The 22,581-nt window shown below is 56.6% G+C and overlaps 1 protein-coding gene across 2 annotated transcripts; it reads left to right on the forward strand.

The window, feature by feature from the left end:
* The first annotated feature begins 26 nt into the window (after positions 1-26).
* Positions 27-21,998, forward strand: VPS45 (vacuolar protein sorting 45 homolog). 2 transcript variants are annotated; one of them, XR_013942487.1, is made up of 15 exons: positions 27-201; positions 616-750; positions 1,109-1,169; positions 2,261-2,340; positions 2,711-2,779; positions 3,053-3,190; positions 3,597-3,707; positions 4,795-4,929; positions 5,262-5,375; positions 5,893-6,060; positions 9,234-9,392; positions 10,036-10,253; positions 10,365-10,582; positions 14,878-15,009; positions 21,448-21,998. XR_013942487.1 is itself a non-coding variant. In XM_080570072.1 (15 exons), exons 1-15 carry the CDS (start codon positions 109-111, stop codon positions 21,533-21,535), a joined length of 1,713 nt encoding a protein of 570 aa, XP_080426198.1. In that variant the 5' UTR covers positions 29-108; the 3' UTR covers positions 21,536-21,998. The 2 variants fall into 2 exon arrangements, 1 of the variants encoding a protein (XP_080426198.1); XM_080570072.1 differs by having other exon boundaries at positions 29-201; positions 10,036-10,143; positions 10,461-10,582.
* The last annotated feature ends 583 nt before the right edge of the window (positions 21,999-22,581 follow it).

Genomic DNA, 22,581 nt, shown 5'->3' on the forward strand with positions numbered 1-22,581 from the left:
GACTACAAGTCCCAGGGGGCCGGCGGGAGGCGGCGTAGCGGGGCCGGGCCGGGCCTGGCAGAGCCGAGCCGAGCCGAGCCTGGCTGGGCAGGACGGAGCCGGGCCGAGATGAACGCGGTGCTGGCGGTGAAGCAGTACGTGGCGAAAATGATCGAGGACAGCGGGCCCGGCATGAAGGTGCTGCTGATGGACCGCGAGACGGTGAGCGGGGGGCTGGGGGGGGCGATCTGTGGGGTTGGGGGGGGGGGCGTGTGGGGCGGGGGGGGGGGGCGTCTGGGGTTTGGGGCGATGTGTGGGGTCCGGGGAAGGTGTGTGGGGCCGGGGTGGTGGATATGTGGGGCCCGGGGAGACGCGTGGGGCCTGGGGGGACGTTTGGGGCCGGGGGGTGGATGTGTGGGGCTGGCGGTGATGTATGGGGTCGACCAGGGGCAATGTGTGGGGCCCGAGGGGACGTGTGGGGCTGGGGAGATGTGTGGGGTCCAGGGATGGTGTGCGGGGCCTGGGGGGGGACGTGTGGGGCTGGCCTGGAGAGATGTGTGGGGTCCAGGGCAATGTGTGGGGCTGGGGGTGATGTGAGGGGCCCGGGGTGACGTGTGGGGCCGGCCTCTCCCGCAGACCGGCGTGGTGAGCATGGTGTACACGCAGTCGGAGATCCTGCAGAAGGAGGTGTACCTCTTCGAGCGCATCGACTCCTTCAACAGGGAGCCGATGAAGCACCTGAAAGCCATTTGCTTCCTGCGCCCCACCAAGGTAAAGAGCTCCCCGAGCGCAGCTTTGGGCCCGAGGTGCAGCACGGGGGCCAGGCTGGGGGGGGCTTTGGGCAGCCTGGGCTGGGGGCAGGGGTGGTGCCCACGGCGGGGGCAGGAACGAGGTGGGCTTTGAGCTCCCCAAAAACCCAACCCTGCTCCTGACCCTCCACCCAGCGCGGGCCCGCATCCTGCTTGTGCTTAACCTCACCGTTGTCACGTACCGCAGGGGGACGGGGACGTTGCTCCACAGGTTGGGATGAGGGACCCCGATGGGACGAGCAGGAGGCGTGGACGAGTCTCGTCCCCTCTGACACCGCAGCAGCGGTTTTAAATCTCTCCCCGGTTCTGTTTTTGTTCAGGAGAACGTGGAATATCTCATTCAGGAGCTGCGGAGGCCAAAGTACAGCATCTACTACATTTGTAAGTGCATTCTGTTTTAACAAATAAGCCAGGCTTTGCAGCCAGAGCCCGACCTGATGCTCAGCAGAAAACCGTGATGCAAGATAGTACGACCACCGTCAGACACTTCCAAAATGCCAAAAGCGTCTGAGTTCTAGTTTTTGTTATTTAAATCACCAAATCATTTTAGCAAAGGTTATATGCGTGTGAAATAAAACAGTTGAACTGAAACAACTCCTAAAAGATCTTTGCAAAGCAGCACCTTAAACTTGTATTGCTCTGTTATGGCTTATTTCTGAAAATTTCTGGGGTTTTTATAACTTTGTGTTGCTTCATAAACACAAAAAAGGGGGAGGGAAGGCTAATGCTGGCAGCAAAGTGCCCTTATTAGAAGGGAAACAAGTGCACAGGGTGAGAGGCTGACCCAAGTCTTGAAGGTAAATCATTTAGAGGCAGCGTTAGACCTCACAGCCCAGCTTAGGGCTGAACTTCTAGCAGGCATCTTGTAATGCCTGCTGCATCAGGCAGGTGTTTCTCGCTCATGCTGTACAATATTCGGGGGGTTTGGAAGTTAACCAGAACAGCTGCAGCTGCTGAAGTCCAAGCCTCAGCTTTCCTGAGGTTCTGGGGAAGGAGCCGAGGCGGCCTCTAGATGTCAGCGTCGCTCCGCAGGACAAAGCTCCTGGCTGACAGCGATGCGAGATGCTTGTACCAGTACCAAGCTGTTTCACCTTGTTTGTCTCTCACTCGTGGAAATCTGCCGGCTGTGGGGCTGCCTGGTGGAGCAGGGAGGGGAGAAGGGAGCCAGCCCTGCCTTCCCAGAGCCTCCGTGTCCTGCTGCGGGTTCCCCGCACCACCTCATCTGGATTCAGTGCAGCAGTCACACACGGGGTGCTGGCACCAGCGGCAGAAAGCTGGCGTGGGGCTCAGAGTGTGAGCTCCCTTCTGTGTGAGCTCCCTCCCAGCCTGAAACCTCTGCGTGATAATTGCAGGGGTAAAGTCAAACGAGCTCTGTGGCAATCCGCTCCGGTGGGAAATCAGGTCAGGCTGTGTTCCTGTGCTGCGTGCCGCTGGCGGCGCCCGACCGGGCTCGTGCTGTTGTTCTCTTTCAGATTTCAGCAACGTGATCAGCAAGAGTGACATCAAGTCCTTAGCCGAGGCTGATGAGCAGGAAGTCGTGGCAGAAGTCCAGGTGAATTTTGAATATTTTTAAGTAGATTTCTTGATCCAAAAGCCCTGGGGCGGTGAAAGGTGCAAGCTTGAGGACTCTTGAACAGCGCGCAGGAGCACTGCACAAAAAACACCCCAGGCCTGCCCTTTTTCTCCCTGCCCTCCACTGTCAGAGCCCCTGCTGTCATCTGCCTGTCCCCAGGCTGCCAAATGTTGTCTGTGACATCGACAAACACACCAGAAAGTGGCTTTTCAGGGAGGAGAAACGATCGGTGTCGATGAGTTTGGGCAGTGCTTAGGTTTTAGCGTCGCTGATGCTAGAACACGAACCTTTGTGGGCCGAATAAGGGCTGGCAAGACACCTGACTGCGTTTGCTCTCACTTTTTGGCAGGAATTCTACGGAGATTACATTGCTGTGAATCCCCACGTTTTTTCTCTCAACCTCCTGGGCTGCTGCCAGGTACGGAGAAAGGCACCGCTCCTCTCCAGGGCCTCGTTCTGTGGTTAGACAGACCAGGAGCCGCGGCGAACTGGGCGCAGTGGCGGGCTGGCTGCGGGGTGCGGTCCGTGAGGGGGCAGCTGGTCCTTCAAAGGGACTGGCAAGGAGAGGAATAGCGGGGGATCGGGGTCGGGGCCTTTGCTGTTTCCCCCTCCTTCAGCCAAAATATCCATCCAGTTACAAAGACGCCCGTGGGGGTGGCGTGTGCGTGTTAGCTGCAACCTCTCCTTCCAGGGCCGCAACTGGGATCCAGCCCAGCTGGCCAGGACGACTCAGGGGCTGACTGCTCTGCTGCTGTCTCTGAAGAAATGCCCCATGATTCGCTACCAGCTCTCTTCCGAGCCGGCAAAGAGGCTTGCCGAGTGCGTGAAGGTGTGGTGAGAGCTTGGCCGTGATGCCGAATGAGTTTGGCAACTTGGTTTGATTTAAACTTGTTGAGAAGTCGATGTGTTTGAAGGAAATACCCTTCTTCAGCTGATTCTCGGAGACGTTGCCGTTTCCTTGTTGTGGCTTTGGGCAGGGCACGTCCCTTGTCTCTGAAAAAACCTGAGGTGAAGACCCTCATTTCCCACACGTCTCACAATTTGCACCCTCATTTCTTACAATTTGTGGTGGGTTACCTGGCGCCTTTTGGGAGCAGGTAGCGCTTTATCAGCGGCTCTGCAGCTTTAGACAGCAGCACAACTTTTTGTTCACCCGTGCCCAAAGCAAGAGGGAACTTCTTCCAGGTAAACCTGTGCTCAGATGGCTTTTTTTTTTTTCCTCCTTTTCTCACCAGCAAGTGATCACTAAGGAATACGAGCTGTTCGACTTTCGGCGCACGGAGGTTCCTCCGCTGCTCCTCATCCTGGACCGCTCCGACGACGCTATCACCCCGCTGCTCAACCAGGTGAATGAATCATCGCGGTCGGCCGAGGGGCTGAGGGAGGACCACGGGTCCTGGCGGTGCACAGAGCCCTGTGCAGCAGCAGCGAGGTGAAGTTCGCAGCCTGACAGGGCGGGGTTTATATTCAGAAGGTAAAAAAAGAGACAAGTGTTGCCCCTGCTCTTTTTGAAATCCCTCTTCTGTCTCCTAGCTTGATTTTTTCAAGCTGCTGAGCACGGATCGTGCGTGCCGGCTTCGGTGGCAGGTGGCACCAGTGTCCTGGAGGACCAGACCATGACCACTTCCCCAAAACACACCTTGCCCTGTGAGCCCTGTGCCCTGGCAGCGTCCTCCCCAAGGGTTTAGCTCTCAAGGCTGCTCGGTAGCACGCGTTCACTGAGCGACCTTGCAGCGGTGCATTTCCCCCTCCGTGCTGTTGATAGCTGCTGTGATTTTGGGTTGTTGCTGCAGATCTTTCCCCCAGCCCCTTTCCCTCCGTTCATTTCTGCGCCGTTTGCTCGGCCCCAGCTCAGCCTGGCGAGCAGGCGACGGCCTCAGAAGGGTTCACCAGAAGCGTTGGCTGCTCCGGGGGAGGTTTTGCATCCAGAAGAGGGATTCAGGTGGATGTAAATGGAGCGTCAGGCACATCAGCACTCCCCTCAGCTTTCAGTTCTCTCTCCATTAGCATTCATCTTCCCCGGGTAAATACAGTGATTCGCTGGTGTGCAGAAACACACACTCTTCCAGCTGCCTCAGGAGCGCAGAAGCACGTAGGAAATTAAACAGTTTGTAACCGTGGAACCCCTGCAGCCAAAAATACGTGGCCCTTCGCAGGCAGAGGAGAAAATAGAGCTAGCTGAGCAGAACGATCAGTCCCAAGCACCTTTCTTTTTGGGGTGGTGTTCCCACGTGTCTGCGCCAGCGAGAAGCCGCTCTGAGCGCCACAGAATTTATTCTGATGGCAAAAGTTTGGGGAACGGACACTTCGAGCCGCGGTGTGCTGCTGCAGGGAAGCAGAGCAGCTTGGAATTCAGCCTGAGCTCTGCCCTTTGGTGCGGTTTGTCCTGCTGAAGCCACCGCTTGCCTCTCTCTCTGTCCCCATCCTTGGCAGTGGACGTACCAGGCCATGGTTCACGAGCTGCTGGGGATCAACAACAACCGCATCGACCTCTCTCGCGTGCCGGGCATAAGCAAGGATCTCCGGGAGGTGGTCCTGTCCGCCGAGAACGACGAGTTCTACGCCAACGTAGGTGCCGTCGTCTGGTGGGTGGGGTCCTGGTGAGGGGCCAAGTTTGGGAATCGGGTCCCGTGCTTGGTTTTGCCATGCAGAAGGATCTTCCCAATTGCTTCGGGCGTCAGGGTGGTGACGTATAGCTTACGTGGGGTGGAATCGATGTGTGATGCAAGACATCTGATGACAAATAACACGGCTGGTTCAGGGATTTAAATAAAACCTGGGCCTGCCTCAGAGCTGCCTGCTCGGTTGGGTCTCGGGCAGACGATGCGCAGTGGCACATCGGTGCACCAAGGCTCCTGCCCGAGCAGCTTTCTCTCACATCCCCTTCTTGTTCCCTGCAGAACATGTACCTGAACTTCGCCGAGATCGGCAGCAACATCAAGAACCTCATGGAGGATTTCCAGAAGAGGAAACCCAAGGAGCAGCAGAAGCTGGAATCCATAGCGGATATGAAGGTAACAACAATGCGGTGTCTCACTGGAGGCCAGACGCTTCTCTAGGCCGCTCTGCAGCACAATCTACAAGCTTGCTCGTTCTGCCTGCTCTCTAAGCTGCTGCTCAGAGCTTGCAGAAACCCAGCAGCCCCCCAGCTGAACCTGTAAGCCCTCATTTAAGTGCTTGGCTTAACCCAGCACGGCTGCGCGGGCTTTAGAGCTGAGCTGGCTCACCTGGCAGCTGCTCCGAGCACGGGCTGTTAATTTAGTCACCGCTGAAGATTTAAAGAATCCTGGCAACATCTCTGGAGATACTTTCCGTATCCTCGTGTTTAAAGAGGAAACCAAAAGTGCAGCCAAACATCTTGTAATTGGAGAAACCTTCGGGGCTTCTGGATTTGGGGGGCGTGAGCATCCGTATACCGGCACTGGGCTCGCTTACGGTGAGGCAAATTAGTGCCTGTGTGCAACCCAGGGGCGGGCTGGGTGGTTTTTGCTGTTATTTGAAGGATGGCTTGCTTTGCTTTCCCCTCTGCAGGCGTTTGTGGAGAACTACCCGCAGTTCAAGAAGATGTCCGGCACGGTGTCGAAGCACGTGACGGTGGTGGGCGAGCTCTCCCGCCTGGTGGCCGAGCGCAACCTGCTGGAGGTGTCGGAGGTGGAGCAGGAGCTGGCCTGCCAGAACGACCACTCCAGTGCCCTGCAGGTACCTGGGGCTCAGCACCTTGCCGTGAATCCTTTAAATCTTCCTGCTTTGATCCCGTCGCCCCCCCCCCCCCCCAGTTGATGGAGGTTTGGTACCGAAAACCAGGGGGAGCGGTGCGTGCAGATATCCCGCAGGGCTGGGGCACTGGGGGTTGGGATTGCTCCTCTCCTACCCGTTCGGTTCAGATGAGGATGAATCATAGTTAATAACTGGCTGGAGAAGCATCTCTGCAGATTGTCTTTACATTTCACATGCCGCGTTCCTGCGTTAGATGCAGTCAGTTGGCTCCTGGCAGGCTGCCCGCAGGCACCAGTAAATCAGAGCTTGGCCCCCTTAGCAGCACTGGTTAAAAAATGGAAACCATGAAGTCGCCTAAACCAGACTGCTCTTTGAGGTCTTGGGTTTTACTTTTTTTTTTTTTAAATAAAAAACAGCAAAAAGCCTCCTAGAGAAAAGATTTCATTGGCAAAGAGGACTGCAAAAGCCTAAAAGAGGCTTCTATTATAGCTGAGTATAGACTGGAGGTTTGACCTCATGCTGGCTTGCTGGATTCCGTGACCTGACCTCACATCTGACAGCACGTCGATAACGACGGGTTGGGGCTGCTGCCTAGTCAGGGAAAATAGCAGCATTGTCGAGAGGGGCTGTGTTAGAGCAGAGTTCAGCCACTGATTCAGTATTAAAAAGCGATTCCTTAATTTTTTTGTGGCTAGGATAGATGTTACGCTGCGTAACGGGCTCCTTTACACAACGCTACAACACCTGGACAGGAAAATAAAGCTGAGCATCTCCAACGGGTTTGAAACACCCATCTTCTCTGGCTGTTACTGAGTGCTCCAGGTGGGTGGCTGAGCGATAAGATCAGTTCTTCAGGCACCGCCACCTGCTGCCAGGTCCTGAGCTGATGTGAAGCCGGACAGGCCCCTTGAAGTCACTGCAGCTACGTAGATTTGGGAGCACAGAGATGCGATCTGATGGCTTGTATTGGGTAGGATTTAGAGGACCAGGTGCTGAAGTGAGGTTGTAGCCATAAAATGTGTTTGCTGGAAACCTCTTCAGAGGTTCTCTTGCTATATCGCCGCTCCTGGGTCAAGCTTGTGCAGGTTAAAAGTCAAAGATTTGGCTTGTGATCCTTCAGCACACCGTGCCTGCGCTGGGAGCTGCTGTTCCTGCTGTTCCAAGCAGGTTTGCTGCTGAGGAACTAACACAGCGCCCAGCGCTGATGCTGAGGCTCGGGTGCTTGGCGTCGGAGATGTTTTTGGTCTCCTTTTCTGTCTTTTTCAAAGTTGTGTCAGATTCGTAGGGACAAGACGACCTCGTGGTGCTGAGGCAGCTGCAGCAGCAGCGCTGTGGTTAGCGTGGCCGTGCTGGGAGGTGAGCAGAGGGGCAGGCAGGGAGCTGAGCCCCACCGCGAGCCGCAGGGTGGTCGCTGGAGCTCACCCTGGTGCTCGTTTGGGTCCTGTTCTGCCCTAAATGGGTGTTTCTGCCCTTCTCACAGTGCTAAAGTTTGGTCACAGCCCCACGCCGAAGGAGCTCTGGTGTGCTTCTGGCAACTGAGAGTGACTGAAAGCCGCGTAGTAGCTAGAAAATAAATGCAAAATTGCAAAAAATAATCTGGGATCTTTCTGCACGAGGCAGATTGGCATCTCTGGAGCTGCCCCCTTCCCTGTCGCAGTCTCCTAACGGCAGCGCAGGGGCAAGGCCACGGACACAATGAACAAGGCAGCGCACGAAATAAAGGCAGGATTGTTCTCCCCCCGATGTAACTTCAGCAATTGTTAATTTCTCTGGCGGCCCAGGGCCCCCGAGCACAGTACGTTTTGGTTACTCTTTCCCTGCTCTCATTAATCCCGACGTTGCACGGGAGCCTTAAGGGGAGGTTTGGGATCCCACCTCCCGAGCTGGACAAGAGCTTTTCTGTTCCACGAGCTCCCCGCGTGCACGGGCAGTGCTGCCGGGCTGCCAAAAAGCTCGCAAGCAAACCTCTCCGTGGGACGACTCCGTCCTTCCCCGTGCAGGTGAAGCCCTGACCTTAACGAGGCTTTTACCCTTCGCCTCGGGGGTCCTCCTCCAAGCCAGGATTTCACCCCATATTTCTGGGCAGATAACGGCAAGCGGAGCTGAATCAGCTGGGGAGACACCACTGCTTTCCCAACATTGTTTCACGGCTGTTGGCCGAATGTTTCCGCGCTGCCTATCTGTCCTGGGAGGGTGGGAGAGCCCTGCAGAGATACGCTGGGGTTTTTGGAGCGTTTCAAGGTCGCATTTGCTTAGGGTGGAAAAAATCCTAGCTGGTTCTGTCCCTCGCTTGGAAGTGCCACTTTGCAGCTGTACAACTGGCAGCTCCTCTAATTCCCTGCGTCGGAGCTAAAGTAGGCTGAATGTTTTGCTTTTAACGTTCAGCACGGGGAGAATTTCAGACTCTGGGGTGTACTCGAGCATCTGCCCAGCCCTTACCAGATGCCCGCGAGCACCTCCAGCAGTCGGTGCCTCTTCTGCCAGAGCCACCTCCGAGCTCAGAGCTGAGAAGCTTCTCACTCCCACTGCTCCCCCCAGCTCCCAGCCTGGCTCTCGGGTGTGTTCCCTTAGCTCCAAGGCTCTACCCAGCGACTGAGGGGGTGCAGAGAGGAAATAAGTCCTTTTTCTTGGAATGAGGAGGCCCCACTGCTTCCAAGCGCTTCATGCTTGTCCCTCCGCTTCCCACACCCGAAGGTTGCCCGAGAATTTGATGCTGCTCCTCCACACCTTCCGAAAAGAAAACAAAATCCGCGCGGTCGTGCTCGCTCCTTGCTCTTGACAGCCTCCTGAAGCGACCTGCGGGCCAGCCTTTGCTTCACTCCGGTTGGGAAGGAGAGGAGAGGAAACGTTCCTACGCGCGCCTGCTGATGGCCCCGTGCAGGGGAGGCTCACACCAAGCTGAGTTCTCCCTGCAGCACATTTTTTGGGAGCGGACACCAGGACCAGGTTACGAATCCCCAAGCCCGCAAAAGCAGCTCGTGCTCCGCTCGCTCTGACCGCACCAGAAGCTCGGATCCGTTCCTTACTTCCTCCCAGTTTAATTCCCTCGCGTTCCTCCTCCGTGCAGTTTTGTTGCTAGGCAGTGGGCTCGCTCTCAGTCCGATTCAACGTGCTCCGAAGGCCTCTCCGTTACCGCCGCTCCCCCTCTCTTGCAGAACGTGCGGCGCCTGCTGCAGAACCCCAAGGTGACGGAGCTCGACGCCGCGCGGCTGGTGATGCTCTACGCCCTGCACTACGAGCGCCACAGCAGCAACAGCCTGCCGGGGCTGCTGGCGGACCTCAGGAACAGAGGGGTGCCAGACAAATACCGAAAGGTAACTGCCGCATTTCCCCTTCTGCTGGGGCAGGAGGGAGACGTGGGATGTGTTCCTCGGGGGTAAGGTGCCTGCTGGTGGTGCCTCGGCGTAGCACAAGGCTCTTTTTGGTGGCTTGCCACCACAAAGAGGGCCCAGAGGTCAGCAGGTGCTGCTTCACAGCTAATTCCCTAACTCCCATCCCCCAAATCAGTGATGTTACGAAGGATTTCAGTGAAGCAGAGGTGGCGTGCGTGCCAGGAGGCTGCTAGAACCGGCGTGGGGCATGGACACAGGGCCCGGTGCGCGCTCCTTTCGCCTGCCCCCAGCTCCTGCTGGCGAGGCAGTGGCTGCAGCAAGGGACACACCGAGCCCGCGGCAGGAGCCAGGCTGGGAGGGAGAGGGTGGCAGCGCCTGGCAAACGCAGCGAGCAGCTGGAGAGGAGGTGGAGAAGCAGAATGATGTCACCTCGTGTGGAGGATCTGCTCGCCCTGCAAAAGGCTGTGGGAACGACAGCCCCTCTCCTCGTGCAGGCAGTGTCGCGGCGCAGGGGCTCTTGTTGGAGAGGGGGAAGGTGTCTCTTCTGAGTCCTGAGTGGACAGTAACTGCCTGGAAGCTGATTTCCCATGTTAAACAGATTCTGTTTTTGCCTCTCTCTGTACAGCTGGTGTCTGCTGTTGTGGAGTACGGAGGGAAACGGGTCCGGGGCAGCGACCTGTTCAGTCCCAAGGACGCTGTGGCCATCACCAAACAGTTCCTCAAAGGTCTGAAGGTACGGCTCTGCCACGGGTGAAGTAATGACAGCTGTAGCCAGAATCACAGCCACAGGGCAGGACTCTCATGAGCTGCAGCACCACGTGTCGTGGCTTTCGGAGTTTAATAGTAAGTGCACGGAGCAGTTAGGGCGTAATTCTCACGTAGACGGTGGGAGTTGGTTGCTGAAAAGTCCCTCTAAACCTCGACTCAACGGTTAACACTCGCTGTATCCATCAGATAGATGCTGGTGCTTTTTGAACGTGGCTTTGCTGATCATCTCAGCCTGCTGCCTCGCTGTGTTAATTCGTAACAGGAGCTTCTTCTGCACTGCAGGGTGTTGAGAATGTGTATACCCAGCACCAGCCTCTCCTGCAAGAAACGCTAGACCAGCTCATCAAAGGGAAACTCAAGGACAGCCAGTACCCCTACCTGGGGCCCAACACTCTCCGGGACAGGTATGTGGGGCCTTGTAGGACAGAGCTGGGAACTGGAGCACTCCTGCTCCTCCTGCTGCTGCCACCTGCTTTGTTGTTTGTCCCTGGGTGAAAAAACCACCTTGGGCTCGTCAAAGAAATGTCCTGATCACGTAGGTGGTGGCTGTGCTCTCAGGTAGGTGCTGGGGAGGGCTGTTAAGACAGAAATAAGGGCTTCCTTTCTTCGTGTTCAGCGCTGGCCAAGACATCAAGACCTGACGTTCCTGTTGTAAGAGCTTAGGTAAAGGAGAATGCCACTGCACCAAGCTGCCGGGATGTTCACATGATGGATTTCAGCATGCCCCCTAACTTCACTCCATACCATCTGGCGTTTATTTGCAGAGTCCCAAAAATAGTCCAACTGCTAGCTCTCCCTTCTGAGCCAGTTACTATTTCTGAGCGGAACGGGATCTTGCTGAATGTGGCTAATAACTGTAATTGAAAAGGGCCCTGGCTGTCTGCTTCTAGCTGACTTTGCTGGAGCTCAGCTAATCTGTTGTCGGTGAAGTCATTACAGATAAATACGGGCCTCAGATGAGGGCACTGAGTGGGCAGAGGGAAGACCCCAAGTTCTCTAGCAGCTTTCCGGACAAACCGCTGGTTTGTTTGGTTCTTCGCTTTCCTTTCTGTGAATTCTGTGCAGCTTCCGTGGCACACAAACGCTGCTCTTCCTCCCTACCCCTGCCTTGGGATGTTTGCGTCCATCCGATGAAAGGGAAAATGTGTTTTGTAACAGGGGAGCGTCCAAATCCCATGCCGGGCTGACAGCAGGGGATATAAATCAGCTCATTTATGAATTAAAAAACCGAATTATCATCATAAAAGAGACAAATTGTTTGGGTATGTCCTTGGGAGGCCGGAAGGTATCTGCCTCGCTCCACATTTTCCCTTTAAAACTAAAATGGTGGATTTTGGACGGGGCGGCTGGGCGGTTTCAATAAATGTGAGATATCGAGGGCCCTCCCGGGCAGCAGGAATGCTGTCGTCTCTCCTTGAAACCAGCTCTTGACTGAGATGGATGTCAGCCCAACAGAAAGGATCTGGGGTCTGAAATGAAGCGGGCAGAACAGCAGAAGCTGCATCCAGGCATCCCTGACCTGGGCTGGTCCTGAGCTAGCTGGAAGTGGCCTTCTGACCTTTATCTTCTCGCTTTCAGTGCTGTTACACTGCTGAGTTGTGTCTCACTCGGATTTCCCCTTTAAATGTTTTTGGAAGAAGGCACAGGAACCTACCCCTGAGAATCCCGCCACAAAGAGCACCCAAATAATTCTTCTGGGGGGCATGGGAAGGGCTTGCTTCCTACCTAGAACTAAAGCAAAGCAGAAGTCGGAAGAAGGGAAATGAAGTTTCCACCTCGCTCCCTTCCCGCAGCAGCTGCAGCCTTGTCCCGTAGCTAACCAGCGTGAGTCCTGTAGCTTTGGTAAAATAATAATCCAAAAGAGAAGGAGCTGCCAAACTGTAACATCCTAAAAACGGGGGCTCATCTTAAAAAGGGTTTGAGCTGTAAGGGTTGGGAGAGAAGGGGGCCAGTTTACGGCTTTGCCTTTGTGCCAAACGAGCTGAGCAAGGAATTTGCATTTAATAATTTCCCAAAACTCTGTACACGGAATCAGAGCCCAAGGCGAGCTGGGCTGTCCTCCTCCTGGCTTTCTGCTGGCGGAGGACGGCGTTACAGCGACTGGCAGGGGTTCAGCAGAAGGTCAGGGCGAAAAGCTTTGTGTTTTTTGATCAAAGGGAGGCAGTGGCTTGAGCAGCAAAGAATGCGAAAGGAGTCTTTTTAACTATTTCTTTCTGTATTACACATGACGCTCCTGCGAGGGAGGAGAAGCTCGTGGTCCAGATTCATCCGTGGAAATTGGCAGCAGCGAAGGAAAGGGAATCTGCAAAGCGCTGAGCTCCTAGGAGAGAGCAAGAAGCAATTCTGCTTTCTTCTGCTTCTCCTTTCCTTCCCGCTGCGTTAAATATCATCCTTCCCGGTGTGCCGCAAGCCTGCAGTCCCCCCCACCTTGCTGCTGGAGATTGCTGGCTAGAAAAATACCTAAAGCTTCTTTCCCTCGCAGCGAGCGGTGGGAGCCGGAGGAGATGCCTCCAAACGCCCCGTGAGCTTTGTGAGACCTTCCGGGCGCTGCCGGGCTCTGCCCAGGCCTCCCCTTTGGGTGGAGCTTTTGCTCTGTTTACGCCTCGGCCTGGGAATTGCTCTTAATAGGGCATTTGGGACCGGAGCAGCTGGCCCCGATCCTGCTTACCTAAGATGGCCGGAGCCCAGCTCGTACCCAAGCAGCCCGCAATCAGACCGCGGGACAGCTCTGTCACTGGTGCGTCTATAAAACCAAACAAGGATCCGCAGCAGCCTCTGGGGCACGCTGCTACCCGGGGAGCCCTGGAGGTCCTGCCGTTAAGGTCCCGCCGTCAGCCACCTGCGTCTTGCAAGCCCTGCTCCGAAAACCCGTCGAAGTTCAGACGTGGGACGCGAGGACTCGCCGCTGCCGTCCGGTTCAGGGCTTTCCGCGCCCTCAAGCCAGGGCAGGGTCTTTCCCCTCCCCGAGTCTCTTTGAAGGGAAAGTTCCTCTTCGCCCTCTCGAGGAGGGGAAGAATTTGGAACCGGCCGACCCTCCCGAAGTGCCTGCAGCTGACACGCGCCCAGGGGGGCGGCTGAGGCGGCTCCTCGGGCAGCGACCACAAAAGCTCCTTTTTTGGTGCCTTTTTTGGCGTGTCTGAGCTCACAGACAGTCCTCGCTGCCCTGAGGACGAGGAGAAGTAGCGCTCCTGCTAAATCCTACACGTTGCCTTGTGTTCGGGGTGGTTTTGCCTTGTGTTCGGGGCCCAGCCGTGCCACTTCTGCCCCTAAATTCCTCGGGCTTCTAACAGCTCTGACCCGAAATATGTAAGTGACGGCGCTGGGGACTGCACGAGCTGACAAAATGGGGCTCGTGAGGATTTTCGGTCTACTACTTCTGACAACCGACGGCGGCTTGTCGGATCGCTTCCTCGCCGTGCCTCCCCTTCCCTTGGAGTCCCATTCCCAAAAGACTCGGGCACGTTTGCATCTGGTTTCCCAAAGCTCTAAGGAGGAGGCACGGCCCTGCTCCGTCCCCTGGGGACGGCTCGGTGACGGGCGCTGGCGCTGCGGTGCGAAACCCTCCGTCTGCCTTCGCGAGCTGCTCGAACCTGCGCAGGGGCTGCTAAATATAACCCCGCTTGTCTGCAGGCTGCAGGAGCTTTCGCAGCCTCTCCCTGCGCAGGGGACGCCGACGGCAGCTCTGCTCTTTGTAGCCCTGCTTGCTGAGACCCAAATCCCCGACGTTCCTTCTCCAAGCTGCTCCCCTGCGCCTAACGGGTGCCGGGAGCTCTGCGCGCTGGCTCCTCAGCAGGGAGCAACCGAAGCCACGGAGCCCGGGTGTGCTCCGGGGTCATCCCTGCCTTGTGCTCCTTTTACTTTGTCACCGATCCAGAGCTTGCCCAGGGCAGAGGGATGCCTGATGCCTTGGTCGCTGCAGCAAGCGGCTCTCCTCTAATAAAAGCACCTGCTTGGAGAGCAGGGATCGCTTCGGAGCCTGCAGCAGGCAGTTAATTGTGTCGAGGCTTGACTCTCCTCCACAGCGAGGCGCTCCGGCTCGAGCGGTGGACGGTAGCTCACTGCCAGGATGCCACCCAGGCCTTTTCACCATAGATTCGGCAGAAATGATCCCCTCCGAGGTTGCGGAGAGCAGAAAACCGGAGCGGTTAGGGAGGGCGGCGCAGGGAAGGAGCAGCCTTCGTGTGAGAGCAGAACGTGCAGGGCACGTGTCTCGTTCTGTGCTTCACTCGGGGATGACGCTTCCCTTCTCCCCCCGTTTTCCCTCATGCTACTTCTCTGTAAAATCCTAACCTCAGAGGTAAACATGGGGATAAATCCTGACAGTTCTGTAATCAGCCAGCGAAACTGTGTCCGATCCGTGCCCTTCAAAGCCAGCCCGAGAGGTGTGCGCACCGCGGCTGTCCTCGTTCGGCTCCAGAACCGATCGGATCTACCAGCCGCAGCGGGGTCTCGATCACACGTTAAATGTTTTGCACAGTTGTCCTTAAAATCCTTTTAAGGGCCGTGAGCACGTTGTGTAAACGTTTAGGAGAGGCGATGTTTGGCCAGTGATTTTAACGGGCCACGCGGTGGTGTCGGTCCTGAGCCCGGCGCATCGCAGAGACGAGCTATGGCCTGGGGAGAGCGGTCTGCAGGATGGTTGCCTCGGTGCCCGTGGCTGGCGCAGGATTTCTCCTGACCGCTTGTGCCTTTATCGCAGGCCCCAGGACATCATCGTCTTCGTCATCGGAGGGGCGACCTACGAAGAGGCGCTGACCGTCTACAACCTGAACCGCACCAACCCGGGGGTGCGCATCGTCCTGGGGGGCACCACGATCCACAACACCAAAAGGTAACGGCCTCGCTCCGCGCTGGGTACCCAGAGCCGCTGACGTGGGCGTGGATTTGTGAGGCCCGAGGGATCTTTATCACACAGAAATGGGTGTAAATGGTGCGAGCTCCGCTCTGCTCGTTATGGCTGAGGGCCGTGTTACCAAGCTGAAGGTTTAACACATGCTTTACTGGATCTGAGGGCAGGGAAGTAGACGTGTGTAGTTTTTCCTGCTTAGAACTCACCAGGCACTCCGCTATGAATGAGAAACCAGTGCAGCACACGGGGATTCAGCACTGCCTGTGGTCTCGTTGCCTCTGTTGAAACCTGGAGCGACTGCGTGCGATAGCAGCGAAGCCGATGCGCCTATGATTAGAACTGGGCTCCGTGATTACACTGCCTCTCTGCCGCCCACGAGCCTGCAGAGTATTGGCTGCGCCTTTTGCATTTCTCCCCAGAGAAAGGAGCTTTCCTTCTTGGTTCGCTTTACGCTCCAGGTTGCCTTCTTGGGAGGCCAGACGTTGTGAGGGCTTAATCCCTGCAGGAGCCGAGCGGCGCTGGGGAGCGCTGCCCGCGCTGAGCTTCGCTGATTTCCTGGGTCACCGTCCCTGAAACGTTCGGGCAGCTGACTGGCGGAGCCGGGAGGGCTCGTGTCAGGCAGCATCGATGCTATTTCACCGAGCGAGCCGCTCCCAAGGGTCTCAGTCGGGATTTACGGAGTCAGCCAGCTCCTACAGAGACCTGCGACTGTTTGCTGAGACTGGCCCAAATTCCTGGCGTTACAGAAAGCCTGGTTCATTCACTATGAAGTAACTTCTTTATAAACACAAATAACGTTTCCCAAACCCAAATTATTCATCTGCATATCAGACCACGGGTGAAAATTGAGCCCGCTTGGGGTTTTTTTCAGCACAGCTTGTTGCTAGCCAAGTAAAGAGCCGCGCGTTCTTTTAGTACGTGCCCTGCTCCCTCCTACTGCACCACTCCGTCCCTCTCGTGATGACGTTGCGGGGCCGCTACCAGCAGGAGGGGAACGTCGGGAATGTGACAGGTGACCCACGGCTCTCCCATGTGTTGCAGCAGGAAGCGTGGTGGAATCCGAGCCCGGGGCGAGCCCCTCGAATTGTCCAGCAGCTGCTCTGAGCCCGAAGGGAGCTCCGGGCTGGGAGGGAAGGACAGCTTCGCCGCCCCCGAGTGGAAACGCAGACAAAAAGAGTCCTAAACAGGAGGGACAAGTTACTCTTCTCGGCATTCAGGGTGAAGTCCCCGAGCTGACAGCTTCGGGTGCCTCCGCAGTGTCCCGGAGGCGCACGCCGCCACCACCACGGCTCTGGGTGGCAGGCAGACATTTGTCAGGCACCTCTTTGATCTCAGTTACTGACAGGTGGACCCAAGCGCAGCGCGTAGGCTAAAAAACGGCTTGGGTTGAGGCCATGTGTGTGTGCTGTTGCTGTATTAGAGTCCCGGGTCGTATTTATAACACCCTCTGCACTTTTGCCCTTCCCTTTCATGCCTGTAAGGGATCTGCAGGCCCCAAAGCTGCCCGCACAGATGCAGCAACAATTCTTCCGCAAGGCGTTTCAGTGACTGATCATCATTTGCTAAGAAAAAAATGCCCAAACCCTGCAAATTCCCAGCGCCTGCTCCAAAATTTGGCCATTCTTTGGTTTAACAGCAGATGATTGGAAAGCTCCTGAACTGGTGCTGGCCCAGAAGCAAATTGCTTCCATGAACTGGGTTACGAAGGCAAGTCTGTATTAGCCCACATATCAACCGATTCCTGCCCAAATTACCCAGCTTCCTCAACCTTCTGCTTTACAAAGTAGCCTCTGAACTAAATCCTGTTTTAGCCAGGCCTAGAAATAGTCAGAAAAAGAGACCAGCAGACGTACTAGCTGCTCTCTGACTTAGGAAAAGAAAGGAATTAAGTAAGCTTAAACCTTGCAAGGATGCAAAATAAAACCTGGTTGGTATTCAGCCTCCCATCCGCTGTAACCTTGCTGTCTACTGATGCATTTCGAGGCTGATTTTGACATCTACCAACGGGCCCGCATCCGACTTCTACCAGCATCTGTGCTGAGGACCTGGATGGCGCTGTCATCGCGCCACGCTGAGCGCAACGACAAACAGAACCGACAGAGTAAGCGCTACGAAGCTGCCTGGGATGGCATTGCTTTTCACGCCAGATTGGAGGTTGAGACCTGCCCCGAAAGTGTATCGGTACAGCGGAGTCAGCAAAAGCTGTCGCTGGGACGGGGAAAATCTCCCGGCAGCGTTCTGTCTAGGAGGAGGAGGAGGCAGGAGGGTGGCGAGCAGGCGGGTGAGGAAGGAGGGGATCGGCTCTAGGTTCCCATCGCAGCTCTGCTGCTGACCTCGGAGGTGACGTTGGGCGGCTCTCCTCCTGCCCTGTTCGCAGCAGCAGGTCTCTGAGCGGGTCCTGGCTGGATGAAATTCCAGATTTGCAGCTGCCTGCTGGGCTGCCCTTCATCGGTTGGTGCTGTAAGGGGTAACGTTAGCTAGCAAGGGCTTCTCCCGTGACGGCGTTTTGGCGCAGTCGCTGAATTATTTACAGAAAAACGAGGGTACTGTATCAGAATTTGCATTTCAAAGAATGAAGTGGAAGAAAAAAAAATAAAAGGGGGAAAAAACGGGCTGTTGGTCGGTAAGGGCTGATTACTACAAGGTCCTGCCCGGGAGCTGCGGGATGAGGACCGCCGGGGGTCCCGTTCTGACAACAGCCCTGCCCCAGGTGAGTTGCTTTACCCTGGTGGCTTGAATCACATTTCCTTAACGATGAAAGGCCACGGTGGGGGTAATGAACAGCTAGCACTTTGCTGGCAGTAACCTCAAGCGCTTTTCGAGGGACGACTGGCCTCCTGTACGCAGGGCGAGCTGAGAAATGAAGTTCCCCGTCGCCAAACGCCGACAGCGACTCGAGCAAAGTGCGTGAGGCTCGCGGGTGTTTCAGCAACGCACCGAGGTGTCTGATGCGAGGAAACCTAGATTTTATCGCGTCCTAACCCCTGCGGTAATCCTCTGGCCTCCCTTTAATGAGCCGTTGCTTATTGCTGCGGGATTAGGGCTGATATGTCACAATAAACAAGGAGATTTCTATATTAATGCGCCGAGCAGCCCGTGTAAGCACACTAAGCCCCTGCTTTCATTGTTCTGACCAGTCCAACTCAAACTGTGACCAACATCTGCGTCTGTGGGGTGGGGGGTGGCTCGAGGGCTAGCCAGCCTGCTTTCGGACGAAGCGGGAGACGGGCGAGCCTCGGGAGCTGGTTGCGTTGTTGGAGCTGTGGGGTTGCGAGAGGCTTACTAGTGTGAGAGACCCTGCCTCGTCCGGTGGCTGCGCTGCACCCAGAGGCTTAAAAACGGGACGAAAAAGCTCTTACACAACCCTCTGTGCTCGCAGAGAAGGTCTCAAAGTACCCATTTAAAGTTCCCTTCCACTCTGCAGCATGTCAAGGAGGATCTGTCGCTGTTGGTCATCCCGGATCCGTGTCCGTAGGAGCACAAAATACGGGCAGGAATCTTTTAACAGCGCTCACGCTTTGAAAAGAGGCACGTTGGCAAAGGGATTCCTTGGAAAGAAATCAGGCTACGGAAGCGAACGGGCTCTGTTGGTGGAGTTTATTCCTCTGTTGGAAAAAATCCCCGTGGTTTTAAAGGGGATGAGAGAATTTGTGTTTCTTGTCTTCCCCCCTCTGCCTCCAGCAGGGAAATCCGCATAGCGCTCCCGCTCCACGGGCTCTTTCCTGGCATCACCCAGGGCAGCCCGGTCAGTGACGAGGCTCGGAGCGTGCCCTGGGTCTTCTCGTCCTGTCCAGGGGGCTGCAACCAGGAGCTGGGAGCAAAAAATGCATTAAAGCAGCCGGAGTGCTGAAAAATCAAGTGAAATTCAGAGCAATGCAGAAATGCAAAGACGAGAAAAACTCTGAGTCTTGTCTGGCACTGCGCACACTCAGGTTTGCTGCAGTTCAGTCTGTCCCCTCTCAGTTCACTTAATTTTTCATTTTTTTACCTCCGTTCCCACTACTGGGCAGCCCTCTCGCTGCAATTACCAGAGGATCCACCGAGACGCGTTTGGAAGCGCTCGGAGATCCTTTGAGAAACGCCAACGGGGTGGAAAAAATCTGTTGTTGTCAAGGAATTTTCAGGGTTTTTCTGATCAGGCCAGACTGGCTGCCTCTGTTACTCGTGAAACTTTGGCAGCCCTCCTGAAAATACTTCTGTTAGGGCTTCTCAGAAAGGTAAGGGAACCTTCCTGGCCGGGTTTTCCTGCGTGAGGAGCCGAGGGAAGGCTCGCTGCAGAGCTGTGCCCCGTGCCGGAGAGCTTTGGTTTTGGGTAGGACCGCTTGATAAATGACAACCTGAGTGTAGAGCTCTCTGGTTTTATCCCAGTAATGTAAGGAGCTGTAACGGAAGGGCTGGAAGACTGGGGGGTTGTTGATCACGTTTAAAAAAAGCCAACATGTTTTTGAGTTTTATTTATGGTGAGTGTAAGAGTTCGTTCTCGGGATGGTGCCTGACCATAGCAGCCTCTTATTACCTGCAGGAACCGGCTAAATTCGGGCAGAACCGTGCTGGAGTGAAACCCACGGGTTCTCAGTAGCTTTCCAAGAGGATTTCAAGACCCCACGTTGCATTTCGGGGGGGCTTTGAGCGCTCGCAGCAAAGCGCAGGATGCGAAGAGCTCCGAAAACGAGGAGTGTGGTGACGGAGGGACATCTGGCGCGTGGCGCCGCCTCATCCGGAGCGCAGGTTGAGCACAAACCTGCAGGGATTAATCCGAGGGGATATTCACCCTGACCCACTTACCCACTTACCCGGAGCTCGGGTGCCAAACGCCGCTGGGCTGCGCCTGCGGCTGCCCCGGGACGGGGTCCCTGTGCCCACGGAGGGAGCGAGGTGTGGGGGCGCAGCAGGGCACGGCTCTGATTCCCTCCGGGGTTTTGCATTCTCGCCCGGCCCGGAGTGGCCGTGACCGCCCTGCTGGGATCCCCAGGGGTCCTGGGAAGCGATGGAGCACGGTGCTGTGCGCTCCACATCCACTCCGTGGGGGCTCGCTTCTGGCATCGGCTGCGCTCCGCAGACCTTGGCCGCTGGACCTGGTTTGGGGGAGTCACGTTTTCTGTAGGGTTTGTGGTATGGCCTGATTCTTCTTTCTTTTTGTTATAAAAAAGCATTAACGTTCAGATAACTTGCTCAGCATATCGAAGGCATGAGTCAGCCTAGAGACTGGTAGCATCGCCGGAGTAACCACCGTCCTGGTAACGCGTCCTCGGCAGAGCCTCCGTGGGAGCTGCGGTGCTGTGCTTCGGCGAGGGGCTTTCCCCCTGAAAGGACAGTTAGCCTCAGACCCTAACCCAATTCCAGACCTCTTTAGCCAACTTGTTTCTGAGGCTTAGCGATCTTGGAGGTCTCTTCCAACCTAGACGATTCTGGGATCTGTGAGCCCGTCCCCAGCCGTGCCCAGGGCTCGGAGGCGCGCTGCCGAGTGGGACTTCGCAGGCTCCCAGGTGTTCGTGAGCTCAGCTCCGCTCCCGAAGGCAGGACAGGGAATTCTGCTGGGGCTTAAGTAGAAACGGATTCGGGCAAGGACTGAGCGGGCTCGCAAATTCCCATTTCGGTATCTCGGTATCGAAGCGGGGCAGGATGCAGAGCCCACCGCCCGGACCCGCAGACGTCTTCGCCAGCTGCCGCCCGCTCCCTGCCTGCCCCGGCCTTTTTTTCCCCTCTGCAGCTGCCCCCAGCAGCTGATCTCCGCGGGCCGAGGGGTTGCTGAGAAGCCCAAACGTGTTGGGTTTGGCTTTCCGACGGGACCGTTGCTCAGGGGCATGGTTGAGGGGGTCCCTTGGGAAATCACGGGGAGCCTGGCACGAAGCTGAGTGTGCGTTTAAGCGTTTCACTGAGCTGAAACTTCCTTGAGACCTGCCCCGACGAATGGCTGGTGCCCAGAGGTTTCCACGTGGCTCGTTAGTTAGATTCAGATGTCGGTCCTTAAAACCCTGCGGTGCGTAGGGCAGAAATTGGAGGCAGGGGGCTGCTTTCCGGAGAGCCCTGGCTGTAAAATGCCGAGGATGCCTCAGCAGGAGGCTTCCACCCTGCCCCTTCCTGCCTTATCACCCCGCAGGAAGGCAGAGAGCCAGCAGAAAGCCGAGCCCGGCCGCCGGCCTTCCTGGCTTTGTTACCGGAGGCGAGTGGGGCCGGGCTGAACCCACGCGGATCCGTCCTGGGAGCCCTCCTGGGAGCCCTCCTGGGAACCCTCCTGGGAGCCTCGCCAGCCCTGGCCTTGGGGAGAGACCTCCGCGAGCATTTCAGGGTGACCCGTGGTGGGTGCCCCACCTTTGGGTGCCCAGGGCAGGGCGCTGCCGTCCCGTACCTTTGTGCTTCGCTCTCCGTGGTCTCCGTGAGCGAAACGTTGCCTCCGCTAACCTGAACTTCTCTCGGCAGCTTCCTCGAGGAGGTTACGGCTGCAGGGTTCCGTGGCCGAAGCACCGAGAGCTCTCAAGTGCCGCCGAGGCCAAGCAGCAGACGATGAATCTTGGAGGAATTCCCGTCTCGCCCCTCCGTAGCTTCCACAAACCGACCGAACCCTCCGGCTCCGGAGCAGCGCTGGATGTTCCCGCACCGTGCTGCTGCCTGCCAGGACCCTCCGCGTGCACTAAAAGCACCCGAACGCTGCCGCTGGCATCCGAGGTGACGCACCGGGGCGTGCCCCAAGCTGCAGCCCCCTCGCTGCCCTCTCACTACCGCAGCTCTCGGGAGCTCTCCAAGTTGTGGCCCGCAGGAGAAGTCCCTGCAGCAGCCCGGAGGCCCTGCACGGCGCTGGCCGGTGGCCGTGCGCTGCCTCGCTCTGTCGGTGCTGGGTGAGCCCCCCCAGTGCGCGTCCGACGGCCCCGATTCCCACGTGCATCTCTGGAAGGTGATGGGCACTGCAGGACCTTTGCTCTGCTCGGTTGTCTGTATATTTTGAGCCCTATTAAACGATCCGTTTGACCGAACCTCTCGCCTGGTGGATGGTTCCCAACGTTCCTCCTAGTGCCACAGGGGCAGAACGCCGTCCTTAGTGTTCTCTGTTCACTTCTGGTTACCTTAAACCAGCGCAACTCTCTGCCCCTTTTCTTGTTCCCGTGTTGTGAGCTGAAAAAGTGTCATGATTTCCTCATAGAAGTTACTCTAGCGGTAACAAAACAAGCTGGATTTGAAAAGAACAGAGCGTTGCAATTCTGGAGCAGAGCTGGGAGCAGAGGTGCTGCTCTCGGGGGTGCGGAGCTGGACCAGAAGGGGCTCCTGGGGTGCAGCCAGGAGAGGCAAGGAGGATTTTTTTTTTTGTTTCTTTTTCCAAATTTCCTTTTATTTTAGGTTCGGGAACTGCGAGAGCAGCACAGGTTAAGAGGCAGAACAGACGTCAGCAGCCTGGATGCCTGGCTCCTGCGAGCGTCTGCTGCCAAGGAGCAGGGCTCTCCCTTATCTCCTGCCTTCCCGTAAATAGACAGGACTGAACCTCCCGTTCCCTGAGAGCTCTGCAGAGCCGCCGTGGACGGAAAGTGCTTGAACTCGGCCTCATTTCTCTGGCTTCATTCC

Source organism: Anser brachyrhynchus (genome assembly GCF_964034855.1).
Source record: "Anser brachyrhynchus genome assembly, chromosome: 28".
Taxonomy (NCBI): domain Eukaryota; kingdom Metazoa; phylum Chordata; class Aves; order Anseriformes; family Anatidae; genus Anser; species Anser brachyrhynchus.